At 33.4% G+C, this 21,311-nt stretch overlaps 3 protein-coding genes, 1 non-coding gene and 1 pseudogene across 4 annotated transcripts; 1 reads left to right on the top strand and 4 right to left on the bottom strand.

The window, feature by feature from the left end:
- Positions 1–151: 151 nt before the first annotated feature.
- On the bottom strand, positions 152–1,491 carry LOC105796716 (1-aminocyclopropane-1-carboxylate oxidase homolog 1-like; annotated as a pseudogene).
- A 3,766-nt stretch (positions 1,492–5,257) lies between these two features.
- LOC105796712 (enoyl-CoA delta isomerase 2, peroxisomal) lies at positions 5,258–6,621 on the bottom strand. The gene has a single exon (XM_012626503.2). The coding sequence runs from the start codon at positions 6,432–6,434 to the stop codon at positions 5,715–5,717; it is 720 nt and encodes a 239-aa protein (XP_012481957.1). The 5' UTR covers positions 6,435–6,621; the 3' UTR covers positions 5,258–5,714.
- Positions 5,556–5,682, top strand: LOC128040296 (U11 spliceosomal RNA). The gene has a single exon (XR_008194952.1). It is a non-coding gene; the product is annotated as a U11 spliceosomal RNA (small nuclear RNA).
- A 4,134-nt stretch (positions 6,622–10,755) lies between the features above and the next one.
- On the bottom strand, positions 10,756–11,820 carry LOC105796713 (enoyl-CoA delta isomerase 2, peroxisomal). Its single transcript, XM_012626504.2, has one exon. The coding sequence runs from the start codon at positions 11,757–11,759 to the stop codon at positions 11,040–11,042; it is 720 nt and encodes a 239-aa protein (XP_012481958.1). The 5' UTR covers positions 11,760–11,820; the 3' UTR covers positions 10,756–11,039.
- Positions 11,821–14,848: 3,028 nt separating this feature from the next.
- On the bottom strand, positions 14,849–17,522 carry LOC105796710 (uncharacterized). The gene is made up of 2 exons (XM_012626501.2): positions 15,214–17,522; positions 14,849–14,999 (listed from the first exon to the last, which is right to left on the bottom strand). Exons 1-2 carry the CDS (start codon positions 17,500–17,502, stop codon positions 14,997–14,999), a joined length of 2,292 nt encoding a protein of 763 aa, XP_012481955.1. The 5' UTR covers positions 17,503–17,522; the 3' UTR covers positions 14,849–14,996.
- Between the last annotated feature and the right edge of the window lie 3,789 nt (positions 17,523–21,311).

Below are 21,311 nucleotides of genomic sequence, written 5' to 3'. Positions count from 1 at the left end.
TATGGAAATTTGTTAATCAGTAGTGTGGATGGTAATCAACCACGTCGAAAACGATGATACCAGTGATAGTTGCTTGGTCCCATGCTCTTTACTATCCACTATTTTTTCTTCATAAAGATTAAAAACAGAGCAATGTACGGACAGGGACAAAGGCAGAACATACTTGTGCTTAACTTGTTCATCATATATGTATACAAATTTAATTTATTCAAAGATTAAGTAAGAACTATTATCTCTTGTGCAACTCATAAGTTTTGCCTACAATGATCTTACGTAGACTAATTTTCAGACAGCTTGAAATGTGAAAGTGAACCGCTACTGCTCAGCCCTTTCGAGTAGTATTGTGACAAATAGTCCTTGATCAAGATTTCTCTCTAGATCGGAGGATTGTTTTCAGACAACAGTTCCTTGATTTGTCCATAAAGTCTCGATTCATTTTCTTTGTTATTCGCTTGCATTATCAGAAAACATGCCACTGATATTTTAGGCCCTGCCCATTTTGCCAACACCCTATGATTCATGCTTTTAAACTTTTCGTTTGATACAAGCTGTGGAAGATCTCCAACATTTACTACCAAAGCTCCAGGTATGCAAGGGACATCAATCCAATAATTGTGATGAAGAACTTAGAGCCCACCCATTTAATCTTGTAGAAGAATGGTAATGATGTTACTGTCTTTGTAATTGGTGGTTCCCATTATTAGTTTTGGTTGAGGACATGGAGGATAGTAATGTCCCATTAGAAGTAGTAAGTCAGCGCAACCCAAATCATTAAGGCAGCTAGGGTTGAGCCCAAGAGCTTGAGACAGTAGTTCAAACAGTGTGAACCCCAATGTCAATACTTGCTTGGAGTAATCCATTACTATGTCACTGCAACAAAACTCAATATCTATCACCTATACAATACTCACAACTGAATTCGAGTAACGTAGCCTAGTACTAACACGTACCTGCAAACTTGAGGCAACTCTGCGGGTGAGCTGGATCATCAAGAGACATGATACAACCCAAACTGTCCCTCCAATTAGTAGCTTTCGGTTTATACAAGTCATAGTTTCTTAGATACAACACCTTTCGAGTTGCATCGCGTGTATAGAACTATTTCTTCACCTCTGTGTTTTGTTCATGAAACTGACGGATCCCATCAATCATTTCATCCAAAACGCTTACAGGAATCCCATGATGGACGACCTGAAAGAAACCCCAATTCGCACAAGCATTTCGAACTTGGTTAATCACCTTGGCACGCAAAGCCGAGTCTCCATTGATGCCTTGGAGGGCTAGGATCGGGACACTCAGCTGATTATTGGAACAATCGGTGTTATTCTTCTCAAGGATAATGCTTTGATCTATGAATATACGAGGGATTTTTGTGACACCCGAATCTATTCCCTTTACACCGGCTTTTAAATCATCAAAAGCCTATACTTCACTTTCGCGATCGTAATCTAGGTTAGAATCTACCTGAAATTCACTGGTTTTTGAGCCCATGGTGTTGATTTTTGAATGAAATTGTTTATGTAATAAGGCAATTTTGGATCAAAATAAAGTCTATGTTACTAATAGGATATAAAGGAAGCAACCTTTCCACAAAGTCCACACAACTCCATCGTTGACTTGGCCACAAACATGTCATTATCTAGACCAAAAAAATTCTAACTATTACAACCACTAATTAGAAATAAGACTCAGATTTAAAAATTCAAATCAAGTGGGATCGGTAAAATATGATTCGAAAATTCGATTAATTTGAATAATTTTTTATTTGGTTCTACTTAATTTTCTTTTCACTTGATTCAGTTTTGATATTCAAATCAAATCCAGTTGACAAAATAAGGCATATCAACTCGATTAATTTGAAATTTATATAAACTTATTAAAAGTTTACATAAAAATTAAATGATACTTTAGTCAAAATTGTAACATTGAAGATTCGATATTTATAGTGTTCTTGGTTCATAATAATATAATTTTACTTTGTAAATAAAATATTTTTTGTTAATTTCTTAATTGAGTTAGAACCTAGTTGAAGGATCATACCAATATATTTAATTTTGAGGATGTCATAGTACTTATATCTAATACAATAACAATTCATGGGTTTAAATAGTAATTATAAAGTGATATTGATATTTATCTTGATTGATTATGATGACATTCATTACATATATACCCATTGATTATGATGATGTTTATCTTGATTAATTATCAAATGTTGAGGCTTGGGCTCGTCACCAAAAATATCCTCAAACGATGAAGGAAATTAAGGCTCGAGCTCGGGCTTTGGGTGGTGTGATGAGAAGCTGGATGCTTTATATTGGGGCTTGAGATCGGGGTTAGAGGCAGAATCAGTTTCGGTGTTCCCGAATGGTGAAACCCGGTTATAGCACGGTCGCGCGTTCCTCTGTTGCCATCGAAAAGATTTCGGTTGCGCATCTTCCGAGATCAGCATATAACGACCTTGGAATATAAAGGGCTTCCCGTGTGCCATATACCATTTTGCGTACTCGTGCGTAGGAGAGAACCCTCCCTCTAAGACATACAAGGGAGGGTAACTCGAATGTCGATCATTCCACAGAAAGATATACGGTTCATATTTTTCTGCCCAATTTAAAGCCTCCCAACCCGAATTCTTTTTGTCCATTCCATGGACTTCTTTAATGTCGATAGGAGGGTTTGAGATAGATTGTGCGCAACCGAATTGCCTCAATACCCGACCTTCATCGTGCCACTCCACCATATGAAAATGAATCAACGGAACATTTGACATGAACAGCTATTGCTGCTCGATAACCCATGACGGTATGAGCCCTGCGATCTCTTCCTCGACATATGGTATCCAGAGAAACTGCATAATATAGACAATACGTTATTAATTTTTTTTGTGCAATTATTGTATTTAAAAAAGAAAGATTCGAAAACGTATTTTACGCCATCCCCGAAATGAGTCTCTATCATCATACGGTACACAGGTACGGTGAATGATCGTCCAATTTCTAGTGCAGTTGCCCATCTAAAAAAATGAATAATTATTTTTTCCATGTAAAAATAAGTATACTATACTATAGAATTAAAAAATAGATGGCAAAATTGAACTATATATTTACCTATTCACAAGTAGCTACACATACGGTTGGTGGCTCACTGATGCTAGAAATGGCATTCAGTATAACGCCTAAGACTGCAGCAGAAGGCAGCAACCGCCCATTATTTTCATAGATGGCTTTGTCGCTCGATAAAGCTCGCGGTATAAGCACGCCAATACTGTAGAGCCCCAACTAAATCTTCCAGCAAGCTCGAGATCCTCTAATAAAGGGAGATACATGATGTGGACTTTATTTTGATTGACGTCCGGCAATAGTATCCCACCTATAAGTTGCAGAATGAACGCTCTTACAACGTAGATAATGTCCATCTGCGCTGGACTGCTCGGAAGATGTTGGAAATTTTCTCTTAACCAAGTAAATTTAATATAGGTTAATCGTCATTCCTCATTGTTGGGGGCACTCTTCAAAGTAACCGTTCGCAAGTGCCTCACGGATCGAGCACTTTTCTAAGCCCGGTCACTGCTTCGTCGTTTATAGACAGCCCAAGTTGGATTGCTACATCTTGCAATGTAATAGTTGCCTCCCCATACGAGAGGTGGAACGTATGTGTCTCTGGGCCCCATCTTTCAACTAAGGCCGATATTAAATCGGCCCGTAGCTCAGATATTTGATTGTATGCGGCTATCCCATAACTCGCGACATTCAAATTCGGTAAAACTCTTCAATCGAGAAAATAACCGGATCATGCAATTGGGGTCTCACAATTCGGTACATATCCTGCTTTTATAGTAAATATAGAATTTATATTTCTAGTTTAAAAAAGAATTTAAATGAATATTTAAAATTAAATGAGACATTTTTCTTCTTATTTACCTTATTCACACAGGCTGCAATGTGGTTGTTGTCATTTAAAATAATATTAGAATTAGGATCCATGGAGTGATTAGCGGTGGTTGACGGTGAACGACGGTTGTCAGAGATATTTGGAGGTGATCGGTGGTCTTCGATCTGCGGAGAGCGGCAATTCTCGGCAATGGTCAGCGGTTTTGGGTTGAAGTCCCCCATTTATAGTGGGGGACCATAAGCCATGTCATTTAAACTTTTTTTTTTCATTTCATTTCATTTACATTTCCATTCATTTAAATTACTTTTTTCTATTTAAATTTAATTATTTCTCATTTCAATTTTTGCTTTCATTTGAATTTATAATTTATTTTCATTTAAACTTTCATTCCATTTCATAATCATCATTTCATTTCATATTCATTTAACATTTAATTTATTTTCATGTTTATTACAAATTACATTACATTTCATATTCATTTAACATTTCATTTCATTAATTTTTTCATTTAAATTTATTTTTTCCTAATATAATTTTTTTTCCATATTAATCACAAGTAGTCTCATTTCAAGTTATCTTTTTCAATTCAAATTTTTTCAATTCATTTCATATTTTTCATTTTAATTAGAAGTAGTCTCAATATCGTGGTCATTTAAAATTTTTCATATTTTATTTAAATTTTTTCTAAATTTAAATATCATTCCATTACAAATTTTTAAATTTAATTTAAATTAAAAAATTTATCATTTTATTTTTTTGGGTTTTTTAGGCCTTAAATGTTGGGTCAAATTGCAGGTACTAGGCCTGCTGGTGCCGGCCGCTAATGTACCAGGCCTGAAGCAAGCCTGGATGGGACGTCCTTTCATCTTTTTTTTTAAAAATACACTGGCGTCAGCTATCAGTGTTCCAAAATAAAAAAAAATTTGCATTGGGAGTCGAAATTTGTACTTGGCCAGCACCTAAATTTTTTTTAAAATACACTGGTGTCGGCCAATACATGGCTAGAACCAATTTTTTTTAAATGCTGATATTTTTGTATACCAGTATAATACGATTTTTAAAAAAATACTCTGGTGCCGCCCATTGGGTTCCCAAACTCAAAAAAATAATTTTTTAAAAACCTGACACGATCATCAGGTAATGATGGGGCCAAAATACTAGGTATTGCTGGCCATTGAGTTCCTAGAACCCAAATCTACTATTTATTTTAGGTTATTTTGATGAATGTTTTTAAATCAGGGTCATTTCTATAAATATTAATTTTTTTTGAGTTAGATAAGTAAAATAGCCGGTTTTTTGGATTCGGATCTATCCGATTCTGATTGCTGTTGACTCGGGTTTTCAGGTTAAGAAATATAGCAAAGAATTTGAACTAATAAAATATAGAATTTGGGGTTGAAGATAGATTCACACAAATGGGAGTGATGGCAAATACAAAGGATTGTAATGTGTCACATCAATGCCTGGCAAGTGGAATAGCATGGTCTACGATGGGCTTGCTTTTGTTTGAAGCAGCTTGTCCATCCATGCTTGTTGCATTCAAACAATACAAATTTGTGTAGCACACTCTCTAGTATTACAATGTGTATCCCACACCGGGTGGAGATCCTAAGGGGCACGAAAGAGGTCGTCTATATATAAGCGTAGAAACCAAATGGTAAACTTAAAAGGGTCGGTTGGCTAAATATGCCACGCCCACCCTTGTCTGGTGGGTGCCGTATGGCTATCAAGACATATGGCCGACATAATTTGTGGGAACAAATAGGGTTGGCTCGCTCGGCCGACCCTCCAGTATTATTCTTAAATCGTTTCAACTATGTTGATTAAAGTTTAGGAGTTGCAATAGGTATGGAAGCGATTCCCAGTATGTCGCAAAGTTCAGAATACAATCCTTTCCTAATTTCAGCATAAACTTCACCATGCCAATTCCTTTTGGCCAAATCGTCGGCCATTTTTATCCCGGCATTTGTCACTTCTTCCTCGCCGTCGTAAACTGCTTCCACTATACCCATTTTCAGTGCTTCTTCTCCTTTTATCTTCAACCCGCGCAATAATAGATCGCGTCGAGCCGAGCCCGAAATTTTTGCTCTAAACAAAGCCATGAAGGGTTCAGGGATCTTGATCCCTAAATCCAAATCAATCATGTAGAGCACACTTCTATGACGTCTCATGAGCACGTAGTCATGACAAAGGGCGAGCACTATGCCGCCAGCGGCGGCGTGACCATTGACGGCGGCGATGGTGGGCATGGGGAGGGAGATGAAGGCTAGGACGAGCTGCTTGAGGTAGTCGAGTAAAAGGTTGAAGCGTTGTTGGGTTTCTTCATCGGATCCTGCAGCGTTGACCCAATCGAGGTCGAAGCCATTACAGAAGAACTTGCCATGCGACACAGTGACAAGAGCTGAACCACGGGTTGGCTGAGCCTTGGCTCGTGAAAGTGCTGAAATGATGGAGCTGAACAGGTTGGGGTTGAGCCGGTGCTCGCCGTTTTGGCCGGTGAGGATGAGGATGAAAAGGTTTCCACGTTTTTCTAAGGAACACATGCCGGATTGGCACTTAAAATTGTAAAGCTACAAAACCGGGCGCTAATTGCAACAAATGATGAACTGATCGAAATTAAATCCAAGATTAAAAGGCTTGTAAGATTATTCTATTGAAGATCTAGCTTGATCTTCAACATAATTAAAGTTGGGTGCTCGGAAGTAACATGTTTGACTTTAAAATTCTCGATTTATGCTTCCTTAAAAGAAAAAGCAAATTACACAAATAATCACTAAACTTTCAATAAATTACATTTTCATCATTTATTATTTTTTGCAAAATAGTCAACCATTAGCTAACATTTGACTTTATTTAAATGTAATTTTATCTTTTTAGGGTCTGTTTGGATAGTACTGAGTAATTAGATAAAAGTGTAATTGTTAGACTAGTAATTATATTTATACTCTTTTATGGTTATATAGAATTATAATTCCCTATACATCTTTGGCTGAAAAAATTTCTTATGCCATATTTGATAATACAAAGTGTAATTACAATTACATATGGTTACATAATTTATATATTTTAAAAAAATTAATTACCGTACAAATTATCAATACAATAAAAAAATTATATTAGGTTAAAAAGAAGTCAATAATGCAATTATTAATAAAAGATAATAAGAAAAATAAACATCATATACAATTCTTTCGTAGGTTGGTTATTCCTTGTTTTATATTTTACATATACTCTTTATTATCGTCTATTGGTCTTTGATCGAGTTTTAAATTTGAATTTGTATTATTCAGATTGTCATGATCTCTTTTTACATACTCTTCAAAGTATGGACTGCCTCAATTTCACCTATTAATGAAGTTATGAATGTTAGTACGATCCAACCTTATTTTTTATGCTCTACAAAGGTGATGTTAATATAAGATTTTTTTATAACAACTAATGTACTTTCAAATATTTATACCCATCATAATATTTAGATTCACGATTCAAATATTTATACCCATCATTATGGGGATGTCCTTGTTACTCATTTTCTTTTATTATAATTATTTATATATAAATGAAAATTTCTCATTGAAAAAGGAAAAACCTATGCTAGTAACCATTTCAATAATGGTGTAAATCAAACTATCAAATTGTGATGAATCTCAATTATGAAAATTTGTAAAGCAAATTCAAAACAAAATGATATAATTTGATCTAAACTAATAGTAATAATAACATCATCTAAAATCAAATATTTATAAGTTTCATTAAAATTAAATAAAGGATTATTATCTTATACATTATTGCTGGAGTAAAAAAAATCTTTAGAAGCGGGTTTAGATTAGTGTCATTTGTTTTAAAATTGTAATAATAATATTTTGATTTGTATGGAGAAACGGTTAAAATTTTTATCAAACACATGTTTAGCATGTGTTTAGACCGTGTTATTCCCCTTCCATTGCTCCAATATTGCATAAAATATAAAATAATTAAAAATGATACTTTGACATTGTACAAGCCCAATAGTGCCTGGGCCCAAACCCAATAACCTGTATGGCCCAACAACCATTTTTTTCGAACCCTAGCCTAGCAAAATTAGTTTGCTGAAACCCTAAACCAGCCTCCCCTATACGCAGCCGCCTCTACCGCAGCAGCCAGAGTCCCTCTCCGCGCAAATCGCGCCTCCACGTGCGCCTCGTCTTGCACCTGCAACAATAAACAGGAACAAGGCACCAACGACAAGGAAAATATAACAAAAAAGAGGGGATTTTCTGTTTTGATTTTTATTTTTTTTGCTACTTTCGGCTATTTAAAAGCCGATTAAAATTTGTAAAAAGGGGGGATTTTTCAGTGTGAAATACGATAGAGAGAAGCAGAGGAATTCAAAGAGAATACAGATATTTAACTCATTTTCAAAGAGAAGAAAGGGAACTTGCCTATTCACTGAAGTCGCCGAGCCCTCGCCATCTCCGCCGCGGTGGGGCCTTTGGTGAGAGGACTGATGAGCGGCGGCGGCGCAAAAAAAGAAAGGGGGTTGAAGAAACCCTAGCAGACCATTTTTTTTTTTTTAAAAAAAGAAAGAACAAAATGTTTTTTTTTTCCTTTTTTTTTCAGATTTGCTCTCCTTAAAGCAGAAACAAACAGCACCGTTTGGGGAGAGGGGGGCCCGCGCGTTCAGACCTTAAATGGTCTAATTTCGCGTTTGGTCGCCCTTATTTTTGCAGTGTTTTTAATTAGATTTCTTAAGTCTTTTAAATTTTACCGCACACCTTATTGCTGTTTCGATTTGGTCCCTAGCTGCACAGTGTTTTGAGAGGATGGATTAATTTCCAATTGGGTCCTCCTTCTGTTGTGCGCACTTTAATTGGGTCCATTCTCGTATTTTCTAATTTTAAATTCGGCCCTCAAAATTCTTTTATTTTCGATTTAATCCTTCATTTGACATTTTAGTTTTTTTTAATATTGTTAATATTATTATTGCATTTTTACTATTATATTATTTATTATTTTTGTCGTCATTATCATTTTCATTATTTTTATACATTTTCACGCATCTTTCATATACATACTTTTATAATTACATGTGCATTTTCCATATATATATATATATATATATATATATCCTATTACTATTTTATTTTCATTACTTCCTATACATACATATATGCGCATAGTTTTTATATAATGTACATACGTTTTATAAGTATACGTTTATATATATATATATATATATATATATTTTTTTCACCCGTTTTAATTTTCAATTTCATTCCCTAGTTTCTATATATTCTCTTATAATGATTTTTTCCCTCTTTTTTGAAAATATGTACATACGTATTTTTATTATCCTTCATAGACATTTTACAAATATATGTATATGTACACATGCACGTTTTAAAATACACATGTTTTCAAAATACACATTTTTTATAATAGATATATATACTTATACGTTTTATTTCGCAAAGATATGCACATCTACATACCCTTTTTTCCACGTTTTTTAAAAATACATACATTTATACATTTTTTATTTTGTAAATATATACATATATACATATTTTTCTATTTTCATTTTATTTTCACGATTTTCAAATACATATACATGCATTTTTCATTAGTTTTCTATTGGTATAATTCATTCCTTCTTTTTATATGTATACTCATACATGTATATGTTAAATTGAAGTATCTGTATCATATTGTACATTATTTTTTTTAACATACCCTTTTTGAAAATATATTTTAGTTTTTACCATTCATCAAAGTTATCTTCTTGACTTAAAGGTTTTTTCTTTTTGAATAAAAGCATTATTGAAAGTTTGGGATTTTCGAGGGAAATTGAGCCCTAACGTATTGGGTTCCGGTTTTCTTTGTCAATCTTAAATGACCGAGAATATTTTTTATTCAAAATGCATAAAAATCATTTTTGGGAACTTAACTTGTTGTGCCCTAACGTATTGGGTGTGGCATGTTACTTTCTCGAAATGAAGATTTTTCGTATAAAATAAAAGTGATATTCAAGTTTGGGGATTATGAGGAATTGTACCCTAACGTATTGGGACTCGATTCCTTTACATGACTTGAACAATTGATTATCCTTTTACAAATTTCATCATTCAAGCTTATTTTAAAATCTTTTTTTAACTTGCGACACTAAGACATTAAATAGGCAATTTGATACCGATTTTTGGGCGTTACGAGGGTGCTAACCCTTCCTCGTGCGTAACTGACTCCCGAACCTATTTTCAAAATTCGCAGACCAAAATAATTTTTAAGGTGGGCCGGTCACACCTTAATAAAAGATCGGTAGCGACTCCAGTTTTATTTTTAAAAGTCGACAACTAAAATTTTATTTTCAAAAAACGGTTTCGACAGACATCATCCTAGATTTGTTTGTAGAGTTAAAAAAGTGCACGACCAGTATGCAAAATACTCACCTAAATAAAATCTGAATAATTAGTTTATATATGACTAATAAAATTTTTAGATTCCGAAAGTAATATTAAACGGGTGACGTGTTTCCCAATTTTTTTTAAATATGGGTTTTATTTTTCTTTACCATACTTTATGGTCATGTATAGCTTTTTCAACAAATATTTTTTAAATTGAATCTGTGGTCTAATCGGTTAGAGGCTACCAATTCATCGGTCCAACGAGTTTGACTAATTTTATTGGTCTGATTAAAAATTCAATTCAATCGGTTCAACTAATTTTTTACCTTGATTAATTGGTTCATACCGATTTTCGTATCAACCAATTCAAAACCTCTTTTCGAACGGATATCTCAATCAATTCCTGATAAATCTGATCTAATCAAGTTTAAACAACATTACTTTTAAATCTACTTGTAAAATTTAAAACTTACACAAACAAACATATAAACTAATTTTTCATAAAATACTCCCAGATATATTCAAATCGAAATATAAAAAAGAAATTCTAAAAGTGAATATGATGAAATAATCTTAAGGAAACTTACCTTCCACACCGTTAAGCAGTGGCTACGCCAAGAGGCTTTGGCCCACACTAGTAATCACATTTGATCATGGGTGGGGTCATTGGGGGCACTCTCTCTCTCTCTTCACCTATATGGCTAAGGGTGATCCGCCCTCCAAACCACCACTTCCTTCCCTTGTTAATTTTATGCACTAACATGTTAATCAAAGTTTTGGGGTTCCAATAGCTTTGGAAGCTATTCCCAGCATTCCACAAAATTCAGAATACAACCCTTTTCTAATTTCAGCGTAAACTTCACCATCCCATTTCCTTCTGGCCAAATTATCGGCCATCTTCATTCCGGCATTTGTAACTCCTTCCTCGCCGTCGTAAACGGCGTCCACTATCCCCATTTTCAGCAACTCCTCTCCCTTTATCTTCAACCCACGCAACACCAAATCACGTAGCGCCCACCCCGAAGTTTTGGCCCTAAAAAATGCCATGTACAGTTCAGGAATCTTAAGCCCCATTTCCAAATCGTTCACGTAAAGCACACCTCTGTCACGTCTCATGACCACGTAGTCATGACAGAGGGGGATTACCACGCCGGCAGCAGCGGCATGACCATTGACGGCGGCGACAGTTGGCATGGGGAGGGAGATGAAGGCTTGGACGAGCTGCGTGAGGCAGTCGAGCGAGTAATCGAAGCGTTGTTGGGCTTCTTGTTTGGAACCGGTGGCATTGACCCAATCTAGGTCGAAGCCATTACAGAAGAACTTGCCATGCGACACAGTGACAAGAGCTGAACCACGGGTTGACTCAGCCTTGGCTCGTGAAAGTGCTGAGATGATGGAGCTCAAGACCTCGGGGTTGAGCCTGTGCACGACGTTTTTGCCAGTGAGGGTGAGGATGAAAAGGTTTCCACGTTTCTCTAAGGAGCACATTTTGGATTCGTACAAAAATGGTAAGCTTGATAATCAATATGACTAAGGGTAAAAAATATGATTGTGGCACATTTTTCAAAATCTAGATTTTATTAGATTTTATTCAATATGGACCAGACAAGTGTTAATAGAAAATAAAAAACAGGGGCTTAAAAAAAATCAAGAATAGTATTTTAACACATGACTATTACTCAATTGATGCTAATAAAAATTAAACCATTATTGGATAATATTAAACTTAATTCTATGTCCTCCTATTTTTTTAATATGGAAGAATAATTGGAATTAATTAATTGACATAAGCATGATATTTTCAGGATATATTAATTAGGGTCATGATTAAGTTAATTGCTTAGAGAAAAAAGAAGAAGGATCGTTTTCTTATTTTTCACATAACTTAAAGGCTAGCTTCTTGTTGCTTTTAAAAGGTGATACAAAAATTATTTTAGAAAAATTTGATTAATATTTAAGTATTTAATATTAATGTTAAAAATATTTTAAGAAATAAAATATTCATTTTAAACTAAATGTTGTAAATTAAAGAACATGTATCGGGTTTTGAAAGTTTTGGATTCGGATCTATCCTATTCTTATTGCTGTTTATTCGGGTTTTGGGGTTAGAAATATAGCAAAGAATTTGAAATAATAAAATATAGAATTTGGGGTTTGAGGATATGGATTCACACAAATGGGAGTGATGGCCTATACAAAGGATTGTAATGTGTCACATCAATGCCTTGCAAGTGGAATAGCATGGTCTACGATGGGCTTGCTTTTGTTTGAAACAGCTTGTCCATCCATACTTGTTGCATCATCCTAGATTTACTTGTGACATATTGGCTTGTCAAATACTCACCCAAATAAAATATGAAAAATTATTTTATATACAACTAAAATAAACATAAAATGATGCTTGACACAGTGATCAGAGCTGAACCACGGGTTGACTCAGCCTTGGCTCGTGAAAGTGCTGAGATGATGGAGCTCAAGACCTCGGGGTTGAGCCTGTTCTCGATGTTTTGGCCAACGAGGGGTGAGGATGAAAAGGTTTCCACGTTTCTCTACGGAGCACATTTTGGATTGGTAAAAACTGGTAAGCTTGATAATCAATATGATTAAGGGTAAAAAATTGATTGTGGCACATTTTGCAAAATCTAGATTATATTAGATTTTATTCAACATGGAGCAGACACGTGTTAATAGAAAATAAGAAATAGGGGGCTTAAAAAATATCTAGAATAGCATTTTAACACGTAACTATTACCCAATTGATGCCAATAAAAATTTCTCATCAATTATATGAGATTATGATTCCACATTATTTCTATCTCTTTTCAATAAGAGAATGATTATAAGTTCTTAAATTGTTACTCTTTCAACTTTGATGATCGAAAAGTTATCTTAACACCACTTCTCTTAAAAATAGGTACCATAATCTAATGAAAATTGCTGTCAAAATATATATAGTATTGCTGTCAAAATATTAATTATTTATAAATATTATATATTTTGCATTACTTTTGCCTCTTAAAACACTTTTAACTTCAAAATGCTTTTGAAAGCAATTGAGAAAAATACCCAAAGTCTATATATAGAATAGACATAAAGATAAATTTAATCTTCAGTGTTTACATCTTTTGTCAATTCCGTTAAAAGAATCAAATCTTTTTTAAATAAAAAATTAACTAAAATAATAATTTTTGAACAAAGTTGGCTTGACAACCCAATAGTCTACATGTACTTCATACTAATATAGTACTAATTGTCTTATATGCCACATCAACAAATATTTTAAAAATTTTAAAATATAATATTCAAAATTTTAAAAATAATAATAATTAGCATGAAATAAATGTGAATTATCATACGGATTGACATATTTATAAATTTAATATTTTAAACAATTTTGTTTAAAAAATTGAACTTTAAAAAAATTAATGATCAAATTCAAATATATTTAAAAGATGATGATTAAATTTAATTAAAAAATAAAATCAAATTAATAAAAATATAAACATTAAAATTAATTTTTCCATCATACCTTTTGTATTTTAATTTTTATTGAGAATTAATAAAATTTAGCCAAGTATTAATTTTTTAAGGTTCAAAGAGATTCTTAATTTATACTTGAATTTAAGTAATTCAAAAATCAAAGTGGGAGTTTAAATATTGGGGTTCCATATCACATATCATCAGTAAATTAATAAATAATTTTAAAACTAAATAAAGATAAATATAATTTTAAAATTATTTTTAAGTTGGATCTATAAGTTGATTGATTGCTGATATAACAATTGACATGAAAGTGAGGAATGTGTATTGAACACTACGTTTTGAGCATTGATGTACATACTATTGGTGGAATAATAAAATTTGATTTACAATCGTTCAAAAAATAATTTTGTTCTAACTTCTGATGGAAAAATATATAGGTAAAATTAAGAGAGTTTGCAAAATAAATTTAAAATACAAGTGAGCCAAAAAGATAAGAGAGAATCGACAAATGATATTTGTTAACGCAATTCGGATTCTCTTATCCTACATTTGTAAAGTCTTGATTAGAAAATGATTTTATTCATCAATTATTCGGATCACCTATTGGCTTAAACCCAATTTATCATTATACAAAAAAAGTAATTGTAACTCCAATACTGACCCCAATTATAAAAATCCCAACACAAGAGCGTGTCAAAGACACCCCACAGGACTGAAGAATAGTGTTGATCAATAGCCTATTTATATGCTCCCCAATGTAATCAACAACAGTATATTGATAGGCTTTAAACTTGTATTTAGTAGCTGAAATTATCTCGTTAATTATCTTTGAGTATTTATTAAGTAAATTCTTCTATATATCTATCTTTTAATAGTTCCAAAACACTCTCTTAAATAAATCTGATATTTATCTCTAAAAAATAGCACTTCAATCACCAAAAAAAAAAAAAAAAACCTTTCAAGCTTATCAAATTACTTCAAAGTATTTGACTGAAAGACATAGTATCCAAGTCCAACTATACTTTTATTTTGTCAAATATTTTACAAACTAAATTCAACTTTAATCACAACAGAACATAGAAGGGGCAGCAACAACTTCCCCACAGGCATTATTAATAAATTGTATGAATCCACGAATGGACACACAATATATGCATTACAATAATTATGACATTTAATAAACATTATAAATCTTCTTCTTCTTCTTCTTCTTCTTCTTCTTCTTCTTCTTCTTCTTCTTCTTCACTGTACAATTTTCCAATAAATCAGATTAATACATGGAAATGTCCATGACCTTGATAAACAGATAAGAACTTCATAATTAAAAAAAAAATTATAGGGAAGGAAGAAAGGAGAAAAATATGTTATAGGAAAGTTTTCAATCGTAAGTATTTGAAAGGATCATATTAAATTAGAGAAGCAAAAAATATTGGAATGAGAAATTAGCAAAGGACTGTACCAAGATTATGCAAGACGAGCCTTCCGAGGTATCTTCAACGATTTCACCTGTTTCAGTTTTAGGACGTGCAGTTTTTTCGCTACGAAGGTAAGCGGGCTTTACACAGTCCCAATGCACAACATAATCACATGAAGAATCTGCACATTCAAGAACCAAATCTCGACATGGTTGAAAACATTTGTGGCATCTAGGACCAGAAAAAATCTTCCTTGCAAAAGTTAGAGGATGTGGGTGATCCTTTAATTCATTGTAAATGCTTCCTGGTTTGATAAATGGATACCTTCCGAGAGCACAATAAGAATGAGCTGAAATATCACAAGTTGCACAATGATAAAACCACTTCCTTGAGTCTCTTTTTTTTTCACAAATGTCACAGAATTGATATTCTGAGTACTTATTAACCTCTTTATAAGTGAGTGCAAGTCGATGTTCGTCACACTTATGCCAAGCTGTGAGTGGTAGTCTTAAACAATCGACATGTAAATTGAAAGCGCCACAACTCTTACATTTGAAGAGACCACGTACAGAAACATTGCAAGCAGAGCATCGTCCTTTATGATTACGATCAAAGAAAAGTCGGTGCTTATGCGCTTGATGCTTGATTCTGTAGTTCCTTGTTGCACAATAAAGGCAATAATGAACATCACATTTCTTGCACATATAGGAAAAGCCGTTGCTCTCACTTTGACAAAGGTCACATCTGAAAATGCAGCCCACAAGAAGGATGAGGAACCTTTGACATATATGAAACCACAACTGTTCCTGCTTAGGCGATTTAGCACAAGATTTGTGGAGAAGGAAATCACATTCTGAGCAATAATAAAATGGATTCGAGATGGGTAGCACACACCCATCACAATATTTATCCATGAGACTGGCCCCATCACAATGTTCCTCAATGAGGTTTTTGCTTAATATTAGATTATGCTTATGGCTGAAATGTTTTATTTTTGTCATTTCTCCATCGTCATTTTTCTCAATGACACAATCGATGGGGTTAGTAGACATTTTGGGAACTATTGCCAACTTCCTATCTATATCTTTTGGGTCAACTTCCTTGTACCAACCCTTTTTCTCTAAAGCACATTTCACATGGACGACAAACTTGCAATTGAAGCAAGAGTAACTCCCATACTCTATTTCCACCCGACAATCACAAAGTCTACAATCACAATCCTTAAATTGATGACCTTGAAGAAAATATTTGTGAAAAATTGGGTGTTTATGTCGTGGGATTCTGATTATGGGTGGTAGGGAAATGCATTTTTTATGGACTAAAAGGTTGCATGTAGAACATATATAGGAAACAAACTTTCCCTCGAGACCACATGCATCACAAATGAATGAGACTTGTCTCCAAAACAAAGAGAAAGGGTGCTTATGAATTTGTTCTTTAATGGTGAGAGGTGGTAAAGCACACTCTAAATGAAGGCCGAAGGTGCAAGATGAACAACGATAAAACTTATTTTGTTGGGTTTCTTCGCATGTCATAAAAGAAGGATTTTCTCTACATGCGTGGCAAGAGCGACCTTCCCTTTTGACATGTAGAAAAAGTGGATGGTTACGGTGGCATGGGAGATTGAGTATAGGAGGAAACTCTGCGCATTTGATATGAACGGCAAATCTACAAGGTGAACAAGAATAGACAAATCCCTTTCCAGATGGCTTTTGGAGACATATTTTGCAAGAGAAATGATCAACATTAAACTGCAAAATCAAAGGATGTCTCTTGTGAAAAGGGTACTTGATTTCATGAGGCAATTCAACACATTTCTTATGTAGGTTGAACCCGCAATCAAGAGAAAAGTACATAGATTCTAATAATGGCTCCCAACACATAAAACAGTCAAGCTTTTCAAGTTCCTTATTATCATCTTCAGTGAAGAGCAATGGAACTTTGATAGTTATGTGTTTAAGCTCTTCAAGTTTCTTTTCAGCCATGTTAAGGGGAAATAAAGCACATTTGATATGGAAGTCTAATTTACAAGAACAATGATAAACAGACTTCTCACAAGTTTTGCCGCAAAAATGGCAGAGGCATCCCTTGTATGATGGCTCCGGTAAGAGAACCAGAGGGTGGTTACGATGAAAAGGGTGATCAATCTTCGAAGGTGCCTCAGCACATTTCTTGTGAAGGTAAAACTCGCATTCCATGCAACTAAAGCTTGAACCGAACACCATCTCCCCGCACCTTAAGCAAATAGCTTCTTTAGTTTGATCACTCAACACATCTTTGAACACCACCGGATGTTGGTGCCCAAAGTGTTGTGATCCTATCTCCATATCCATCTCTCTTTCTCTCACTTTTTTTTTTTTAATGTTCTCAAATTTTTTGAAGTATTTGGTTAAGGAAACAAAATCATGCATTTGGGGAGGTTTAATCTATGGTTTTATAGTTTTATTTGTGCTAGTTATTCTTGCCAATTTTTGAAGCTATCAAGAAGTTGTTTACAGAAGGAATTCTTTAAACTTTTTTCCTTATCAACACTTTTCTTTTTAATTTTTGAAATATTAGTTTTACACTTATATTTTCAAATAATTGCAAACTTCATTAATTATCCATTATTAGGTTTTATTTTTATAATGATCCCACTCGAAGAAGGGAATAGAATTATTTAAGATTGAATCCAGTTTCTTATACTTACAACATAATACTCTTACTACTTTCTTAATCTCTTAGTAAACATAAATATATACATATATATATTTATAAATATACACATGTATTCATGTATTATAATAACAAAATAACTAATAGAGAGAGTGATTATAAGAATCACACTACATTAATTAACTTACATGCATATATTTTTTATACAAGTGAACAATTACATTATAATGAAGAAGGAGAAAAGATTTACAAATCGAATTATGAACATCAAGTCAATCAACTTGAAACCCAAATTTACCACTGAACTAATGATCACTACACCAAAATAAGCTTTTAGCGGCGCTTTTTTAGGCCTTTAGCAGCGCTCTGAGAAGCGCCGGAAAAAATGCCGCTAAAGAACGCGTCTCTAACTTTAGCGGCGTTTTTAGAAAAAAAAATACCGCTAAAGACCAAGTCCTTTAGCGGCGCTTTTCCCACAAACGCCGCTAAAGACCATGACCTTTAGCGGCGCTTTTCCCAAAAACGCCGCCAGAGACCAAGACCTTTAGCGGCGTTTTCCCAAAAACACCGCTAAAGACCAAGACCTTTAGCGGCGCTTTTATCACAAACGTCGCTATAGACCATGACCTTTAGCGGCGCTTTTCCCACAAACGCCGCTAAAGACCACAACCTTTAGCGGCGCTTTTCCCACAAACGCCGCTAAAACATAATCTTTAAAAAAATTATTTTAATCAAATAATATTTATTTTTATGATAAATATTATATTATGTTTTATTTTTAAAATTTGAACTTTAAATATATTTTTAAGGATAAATAAAAATATTATGTAAATTAAATTTTCTATGAAAATTTTAACTTTAAAACTAAATATAAAAATTAATGAATTTAGTTTTAGAATTTAAAATAATAAATTAATAACACAATTAAAATTCAAAAGTTAGAACTCAAGTTGTCGTAAATATTAAAGTAAAAATAAAATTTAGAATCAAAACTAAAATAAACAATGGAAAGATAGCTCAAATGTAGGTTTTTGCCGCAAGTTACACAGACAATAACGAAAAATTAAACACCACACATAAAATTTATCAAACTAGTTAAGAAATACATGGTGCGACCATGCAAGATAAATACAATAGAATCATAGGGTAATTTTGCATAAATATCTTGAGTATCAAGAACAATTTGTCACAAAATTATAAAACATGATAAATAAATAAAAAGAACAGGAAGCAGACAAGCTATTTGTTACTTTTTGTTTTGCTTCCAAGGCTTCCTTAGCTGCCTTCATCTTGGCAACAGAATCATCTTCATCATCCCAGCTTAAGAAAACAAAGAACCTATTGTTAAACAAATTATAACTTGAAAAAGAAAAGAACCATGTTACTCGGACTTAGGTATGAGTGTTAGGTGTCAGTATAAAGACATGTCAGATATGGGTATGAAGGCATGTCTGAGATGAGTATGTTCAATTTCCTTATGTGTACTCTTCTCACTACCCCTGCTATGATTTCTCTCATACTCCCTCTCCACTTTCTCAACTTCCCTTTCAGCCTGTGGGCTCCTCAACCTCTTTGTCCTGGGGGAAGGAGAACGTGAACTAGCATGTTTTGGAGACTTCGTATGGCTAGAACGATTCTCTCTTTCCAAAGAATGATCCCTGTGAGACCTTTTGTGCCGAGAAGGAGACTTATATACTAAATGATGCCAGTATCAAGCAATTTCAGTTTCCCACAACAAGGAAACAGTTTGAATTATTACCTTATTGTGGAAAAATGAAGCAGGTGGGCAAATTTCTGGCTCTAACATTAGTACACTGAAACAATAAACTTTAATACACAATGGTGACTATAGGATGGACATCCGAACTCCCTAAAATTTTATGCATTATGTTAATGAAAATGAAGTGCAAGATGATGTGCTACTTGCTTTACTTGTGCAAGTTCAATGAACAATATATGCATGACATTAAACAGTGAATAGATCAATGCATAAGCTCCAATATGCAAGGCGATTACATTCAAACCACAATACAGAACATACAGAGATAACAACTAATTATTCCACAAACTTGCAAACCGCCAAAGCACAATGCGAAAAAAACAAGTCTACAACTAAATCATAAAAAAGCTACCTTCATTTGCTTGCACAGAGGGCTCCTATTCCATGAGGAAGAACTACCACCACGGTTCGTTTAGATAGGTAAGGCGTAATCTCGACAGAACAATCTCCGCAATGCGTCTACATCTTTAGAGTTCTCGATAGCAACAACTTTTAGAATTGTGAATCAACATGTGCGAGGGTGTAAGAAAATATACTTGCACCGCATGTTTGTTACATTTCTTTTCCAAATCACCACGCTTTATGTTATACACATACATAAATCAATTATAGCATGGGATTAAAATGAGTAAAAGAAATACCAGGGAAATATCCATCAAACATTTATAAACCTTTTAAACCCCATAGTGGAAAGCTATTAACTCGCAAATAAAGTAACACAAATTTACATGAAATCAGAATCAAAGTAAAATACGATGAAGGAAGTATTCACGATGAGAACCATAATTTTAATCACGTTAATCAAACGTAAAACTATAAAAGCTTAATTTTAAAAATGTAATTAAGGAATAAATTTTAAAAAATATTACATGCAAAATGACCGATCAATTGATAGAATTCCTTCCAATTAGTAATGGAGAAAACGAAGGAGGAGATATGATTAATATAAAATAGTGTATCATAGAATCGATGAACCGAAAGTAGAAACCCTAACGCCAAGTCTGGATATTAAAAAGACAACAAAAGCTAATTTTGTATTAAAGAAAAAAAAAACTTTCTTATTTTCATGCAACACAATTTGATAGCACTATAGAAATTATAACTGCTTTGCACACAATTCTGATAATATGTTCACGTATTTTCATGCAAATTTAAACTATTTGAAGAATGAGAGAATTAAAATATGCACAAACGATAAGATAAAGAGCATAAAATGTACAATCCATGCTTGACGTTTGCTGCACCACTGAATTTCTTTTTCTTTTCTTAATAAAATTTCATCCTTACCATAACATCAGTTACTCCTATAATCTAAACAATTCATCCTCGTATATCTTTGTAGAATGGGATATACGTTACTAATTAATTCAATATTTTAAAATTAATACTATCTCTTTTACGATTATATAAGAAATTATTTACTATGTAAATTAAAAACACTCAGTAATGTACCCGAAAAACTTTAAAAAATAGTATTTTAATTTTTCCATTTTTAACAAATATTTTTCTATGTTTTTTATTTCAACTTATTTCTACGTGTCATTGTTTTTTTTGAAGATTTTGAATATTCAATTAAAAATAATTTGAATTTTAATTAATATAAATAAATCAATTAAATAATAAATAGACAGATAAAATATTTTTTGCGGCGCTTTTCTAAAAACGCCGCTAAAGCCCTGAGCATTAGCAGCGCTTCCTCAAAACCGC

The sequence above is a fragment of the Gossypium raimondii genome, chromosome 3 (genome assembly GCF_025698545.1).
Source record: "Gossypium raimondii isolate GPD5lz chromosome 3, ASM2569854v1, whole genome shotgun sequence".
In the NCBI taxonomy this organism is placed as follows: domain Eukaryota; kingdom Viridiplantae; phylum Streptophyta; class Magnoliopsida; order Malvales; family Malvaceae; genus Gossypium; species Gossypium raimondii.
This window is presented reverse-complemented; position numbering and strand designations above follow the sequence as displayed.

Bases quoted from the DNA above. Each gene is read 5' to 3' on its own strand.
- LOC105796713 (XM_012626504.2), bottom strand. From the start codon at position 11,759: ATGTGCTCCTTAGAGAAACGTGGAAACCTTTTCATCCTCACCCTCACT.
- LOC105796712 (XM_012626503.2), bottom strand. From the start codon at position 6,434: ATGTGTTCCTTAGAAAAACGTGGAAACCTTTTCATCCTCATCCTCACC.
- LOC105796710 (XM_012626501.2), bottom strand. From the start codon at position 17,502: ATGGATATGGAGATAGGATCACAACACTTTGGGCACCAACATCCGGTG.